The sequence below is a fragment of the Myodes glareolus genome, chromosome 5 (assembly GCF_982192425.1).
Source record: "Myodes glareolus chromosome 5, mMyoGla1.1, whole genome shotgun sequence".
NCBI classification, from domain to species: domain Eukaryota; kingdom Metazoa; phylum Chordata; class Mammalia; order Rodentia; family Cricetidae; genus Myodes; species Myodes glareolus.
Genome location: NC_142030.1, coordinates 70,563,938 through 70,570,201, shown reverse-complemented (window position 1 = coordinate 70,570,201; position 6,264 = coordinate 70,563,938). Strand labels below are relative to the sequence as shown.

Below are 6,264 nucleotides of genomic sequence, written 5' to 3'. Positions count from 1 at the left end.
ATCAGGATACGAGAGAACCAGGATTTGAAACCCCACAAATATCTACCCTTAACCTCAGCTGCTGTCTCGTAGATGGGACCTCAGAGGGAACCGAGGGACAACTGGGAAGACTGGCGCCTTTATGGGAGAATGAGAAACAGCTCATATTTATTAGCATTAGCTCAGAGATGAGGGCACTGAATGGAAGCGGCTTAGCCTCAGGATCCCTCGCCAGTTACAGAGCTGTTTCTGCTTGCTTTTTGCTTTCAAATATAAATTCAGGCACTAATATTTACCCTATAACTATAGAACTCAGAGCAATTAAACCTTTTTAGCATCGTTGCAAAGGTTTCTGTTATAATTGTGTTAAATAAATGTTTTCCTTTATGCCTGCTGTTCCCAACCCTGATCTTGGCCAAGTCTCTCGCTTTCCGATCCTTTGATCCTTCATCTGCTAAATGGAGGTGATGGCGGTGGGCTGAACAGCTCACTTAGCTCCTGTCAACTTTGGAACACATAGAATGGTGCCTGCTCGGTATAACGGTGATGTACTTTTTCTTGTGATGCACCCTGTGCTCCAGTCCCCTGTTACCCTAGAAACTCAGTCTCTCCTGTGATCTCTTAAAGTGCCACCGGGACCCGCCACCCCCACAAAACCTTTCTGACACTTCTGAATCGTTTTTTCCTGCTTTTACTAGAGGTCGACGGCTTTTTTCCGCCCTGGCAATCTGTGGGTGTGCGTCTCGTCTTCACAAGTCTTCCTCCTCTCCTGGCACCATAAGTCTCAGACCTCAGGGGTAGGGACAGCCCCGTGCGCTGGGAAGGAGGCCCTGGGGGCTGCCAGTCGCGCCCCGCCCTGTCAGGCTCCCCGCCCCGCCTCCTCCCTCGCAAGACTCGGCACCAGTTTCTTATTGGCCAGCGACTCCCGGCCCCGCCCCGCCTCTCGGGGATAAAGATCCTTGGTGGCCGTGATCCCGGCGCGTGCATTTCTACGGACCCCATCTGCGCAGTCCGGTACTTGCAACAGCCTCGCTTTTTCCTCTTCGTCCTCCAGTGGCCTACGGAGCCAACCACTATCCTCCCCACGACTTGCTGTCCTGCGCCCGCAACCATGTGCCGCACCCTGGCTACCTTCCCCAACTCCTGCCTGGAGAGGTAAGAAGAGTGAGTTTGTTTAGCTATCCCGAAGAGAAAGTCCTGAATCTACCGACCGGCAGGCTTGGAAAGTTGGGTAGAGGGGTCAGCGGGAAGCGACTGCAGCACCTTAAAGCCCCCAAAGTGTTAAGACCTATCAGGGCACAACTCGAGCGCTGCTGTTGTAGCCTAGACTTTGAAGACGCTAGTGAGGAAAGCTTCTAGGGCTTTGGGGAATGGTCGGGTGTACTCAAGTTTCTGAAACTGAACTACGGGTGGTGGAGTGAGTTCTTGTGGGACTCCTCCGCCATCCCCATCACAAACTTCTCTGTGCTGGCAGAGCAAACAGAATCCTTACGTGCTCATGGTTTGTCTTTCAGAGCCAAAGAGTTCAAGACGCGTCTGGGGATCTTTCTCCATAAATCGGAGCTGAGCTCCGATACTGGAGGTGTTAACAAGTTCGAGTGGGCCAGTAAACATAGCAAAGAGAGGTAAGTCCTGTTTTTGCCAGCCCTGGGGTTCTAGATGGGGAGGAAACCTGAGAGGGAAAATAAGAGGAGACAGGCTAGTGGGCCTAAGCCACCCTCCCTGGAAATTTTAGAGAGACCGCTGCTGTACTGTGGCTTCCCAGTTCCATGGAGCAGTTGGTGGAGGCCGGGTTTTGCGGACGGCAGAAGCTGCCTGCAGGCAGGACATGCTCTCCTGTTTACAGGACTTTAATCTGGAGATGCCATTGCGTTTGACCACAGGGCTAAGACAGGGTCTGCTTCCATTTAGAGAGCACCTTGCCCGAAAGCCCCCCATCCTCCTTTTAACTGAACACCAGCAGTACAGGTGGTGTGCTAGGCTCTGGGGTTGTAGGGAGAATTTCTGCAAAGCTCCAGCTTCGTTGGAGAGGTGTGCAAATCAAAGCCAAGAATCTGGGGAGTAGAATCATTTTTGGCTACAGAAGAGGGAGCCTTAGGGATACTGGCTGAGAACTAAAGGTCCCCTGGCATCAGCCGCTGGATGCCCAGTTGCTTATTACATAACATTGCTACTCTGACGGCATATGAGTTTGAGGGGTTGGTTTTGATATTCGTCAGCTTCTGCCTAGGATGCCTTTCTTGACTTAAAAAATTAATTTAAAAATCTCTGCTCTTTCCCCTTCTCTTGGCAGAAGCTTCTCGGAAGATGTTCTGGGATGGAGAGAGTCCTTTGATCTGTTGCTGAGCAGCAAGAGTAAGTGGGACCCTGTTGTCTGTCTGTGGAAGGCACGTGTGTGCTCACGTGCTTGGAGCTTGTCCCAGGGATGCTGAAAACCACGGGCAAAATAATAGTAGTAGTAATAATAATCCCGGTCCCCCAGTGTGTCAGCCTCCATTCGGAACACAAAGGCAGAGCCTTGTTCAGGAAAATTACTTTCTAAAAATAGAGCCATTAGCGGCAATTGCTGGCTTGTCTTCCTTCATTCCCAGCTGCCCCCTAATCTGACCTGTCTCCTTTCTCTCCTCACCACCAGATGGAGTGGCTGCCTTCCATGCTTTCCTAAAGACTGAGTTCAGCGAGGAGAATCTGGAGTTCTGGCTGGCCTGCGAGGAGTTCAAGAAGATCCGATCAGCCACCAAACTGGCCACCAGGGCTCACCGCATCTTTGACGAGTACATTTGCAGCGAAGCCCCTAAAGAGGTCAGTGTCCTGGCACTGGCCGTGACTCCCCCAGACTATGCCTGCCTCTTCCCAACTGAGAATCAGGGCCAGTGAGGGAAGGGTTAGGTTTTGCAATACAGCAGCCCTCTTGGTTACAGAGGGGTAGGGTAGGACCTCAATGACCAGACACTAGCTCTGTGACTCATAGTGGCACAGGACAAGACAGCATGTTTTTGCCTTCTCTATATACCTATATTTGTAAATTAGTTATTTTTGGGAACCTCAGCACATCAATTGGAGGAACAAGAACTTTGGGCAACACTCTGGCTTACCTCCCTCTCCACTTTGGGGACAGTTTTTTTTTTTTTTTTTTTTCAAAAGCAATTCAGCCTTCCCTCCTGGAGGTATCGGCACAGTAGCAGTGGCGCCACCTGGTGGGCATACCTGAGCAATGCCAAGTTTTTGTATCTTGTTTTCTGGCTGCTTCTATATTTCCCATCAAGCTATAGAGATTTCTCAAGTATCGCTTATATGCAAGGCTCTTCTATGATCTCAGAGGATATAGCAATGAGCAGAACAAATTTCTAATGGAATTATATTCTAATGAGAGAAGATGTCAGTTAACCAATTCAGTAAGCCGGGTTGGGTATGGACAGTGCACACGATGGGAGTTAGGAAGTGGCTGAAACAGCACACAAAGCAGGGGGTGTAAGGATCAAGAGAGGGAAGGACATCCTGCCACAGGGAAGAGCAGGGAGACAGGAAGTAGGACATGAGGTCATGCATATAGCTGGTGGCCAGATGTGCTCAGCCTAGCTTTTTTTTTTTAATGACACGGGGAGGAAGCTGTGGTGTTCCCTGACTGAGTGGGCTCAGTATAGCAGCTGCGAGGTTAGCAGAGGGGAGGAAAAAGCAGGTAGGAATTACTGCATAAATCAGCGCGGGGGTGGGGGAGGTGGCTTGGAGCAGGACTCTGGCAGGAGAGAACACCTGGCTTCTGGCTTTTGCGTGACACAACCTCATGCTAATCCTGAGAGCTCAGAGGACCAACCCCTGGGTCTGATATGAACTGTCCCGAAACTGGTGGGGTTAGAGAGATGGCTCCGTGGTTAAGAGCCCTTGCTGCTCTTATAGAGGATGTAGGCCACCCCACACTAGACCTCCAGAACTCCTATATCCCATCACGAGCATGGCAGCTCACAACTCCTTTAACTCCAGTTCTGGGGATCCAACCCTCTCTTCAGGTCTCCAGAGGCTTCTGCACACGTGTGTACACACACTTAAGCAGGCACAAATACATAAAAATAAATTTTTAAAAAGATTTAAGAAGGGAGACTCCCTCTTTATTTAGTGTCTGGTATTCTTTCCATGATTCTTGCCGGTTGGCCTCTCGGCCCCGCCCCTCCGAACCGCTCGCTCACTGCTCCCTCACCGCTCACCGCTCGCTCACGTTGTGCGTGCCTTGCTTCCCACAGGTGAACATAGACCATGAGACCCGCGAGCTGACAAGGATAAATCTTCAGGCCCCCACTGCCAGTTGCTTCGCCGTGGCTCAGGGGAAGACTCGCACCCTGATGGAGAAGGACTCCTATCCGCGCTTCCTCAAGTCACCTGCTTACCGGGACCTGGCCGCCCAAACCTCAGCCGCCTCCTCCACCTCTGTATCCAGCAGCAGCCCAGCTGAGCCTTCACACACTTGAGCCTCCACAGCAGCAAAGAAACCAGCAGGAAGAGAGGTGGAGTCAGCCGTCCCTGAAGCAGCTGCCCTGTATGGGAGGCCGGTTCTGCCCGACAAGTGCCAGAGGACAGTGAAGGGACGCGCCTTCCTGCGTCCTGGGCGTGAAATACTCCCTCTCCCCAGATACTGCGGTGGGCTCAGTGTGGGAGAGGCTCCTCACTTTCAGGACCTGTGGCTGAGGGCTGACAAGCGGGCTGTGTGGGAAGGTGGAACAGCAGTTTGTTCTTCCCATCAGGGCCCAGAGGCATGCTGGGCCGGTTGGGAACTTTGAGAGCAGGAGCTGGAGAGAATATGAATGGGGAACCTCCCTCTTTTGTGCTTGCCTTCCCAGAGATACCCAGGGCCCCCTAGCTTAGGCTTCTTAACATTCCTGTGTTCATTCTTGCAGTCTCATGGGAGTCAATGAGTCAGGATGATTCTTGCCCCAAATGAGATTTTTATACCTCAAAAAAACTGGCCTGTGAGCCCCTTTCTGGGTCAGTAACGAGCCCTGGAAAAGAAGCCACTTTGCTCATGTGACCCTAGACTAGGTGCTCTCGGTGGCAGCAGGGTCCACCTGTGAACAGGGCTAACTGGGAGGCCTTACTGAGGCCTTGGGAGATGAGGTCGGAGAGGAGGGAAGTGGGTGGAAGAGCCTTCAGACACGGGGTTAGCACTTAGGTCCAGCAACTGAGTGAGGGAGAAAGGGCCATAGAAAATTCATCCGTGGGAGGAGCCTAAAAGTCTCACTGAAATCAAATCAGTTCTCTTTGTGGCTATCAGCCTGGGAACAAGAGATGTGCCCTCTGGTGGAAGGGGAGCCTGTGTTTCTTTCCTGTCGACAGGAGATGCCCACTGTAGTTACGGGAGAGGTAGGTCAGGGACCAAGATAGCTCTGGAAGGGAAGCTGGAAGGGTGGCCAGGGAGTATCAGGGACTGCTTGGAAGGGTGGGAGCTGGGGAAAACCAACCTGACTACCACCTCTGGGTCTTACTGACTGAACAAACGGTCTAAGTTGGGACTTCCCGCACCAGAGACCAAACTGGCAGTGGAGATCCAGGTTGCCAACATTGTTCTCTCTGCACTTGAAGCTTCTCCAGAAGAACAGTATTTAAGTATAATATATTGTTACATTGTGTTGTGCTGATTGTCTCAGCTAATATTGTCGCTGTTGTTATTTATTGTGGCTTGTTGGCCTCCACTGGAGAAACTCAGCTGGAGCTGTTGCCTGGCTGTGCCTCCTCCCCACCTGACTCTACCTCTGCAAGCCTTGGGAACCACTGAGGGCTGTGGGGGAGGGGGACACCCCACTGTTTTAATATTTATTTATTGTTAACCAAGGGAGCTGGGTTCCTTTATCAGCGGTGTATACAATCCCCGTTTTTCTGTTTGAGAGTGTCATGTTCTTGTAAGAAATGAAAATAAAACGCAAGTATACCATCCTGTTTCCAAGGACTGTGTGGTTGAGAAGGTGGTCCAGGGAAGTGGGGAGGGCCTGTGGCGTCAGAGGCCTCTGGGGATTCTGTAGGTTGGGGGTACAACAGGATGGGGCAGGTGGTTGGAGGCATGCAAGGGTTGAGCTTTGGGGGGCAGTCTACAAGGACCAGCCAGGTTCTGTCCCTTCTGCCCATTGCCGTCTGGGTCAGCTCGTCCCTAAAACTTTGCTCTCTGTTTCCTGCTTGTCACTAACGAAAAGATGATCTTGCCTGGCACACAACAGTGAATGCCTGTGTGCCAGCTCTTAGGAGAACGAGGCAAGAGAATTGTGTTTGAGAATAACCTAAATTACGTAGTGAGATCCCGAT

The 6,264-nt window shown here is 51.5% G+C and overlaps 1 protein-coding gene across 1 annotated transcript; it reads left to right on the top strand.

The window, feature by feature from the left end:
• Window positions 1-943: 943 nt before the first annotated feature.
• Window positions 944-5,899, top strand: Rgs16 (regulator of G protein signaling 16). Its single transcript, XM_048431095.3, has 5 exons — window positions 944-1,134; window positions 1,494-1,604; window positions 2,273-2,334; window positions 2,615-2,781; window positions 4,218-5,899. The coding sequence occupies exons 1-5, from the start codon at window positions 1,091-1,093 to the stop codon at window positions 4,440-4,442; spliced, it is 609 nt and encodes a 202-aa protein (XP_048287052.3). The 5' UTR covers window positions 944-1,090; the 3' UTR covers window positions 4,443-5,899.
• Window positions 5,900-6,264: the final 365 nt, after the last annotated feature.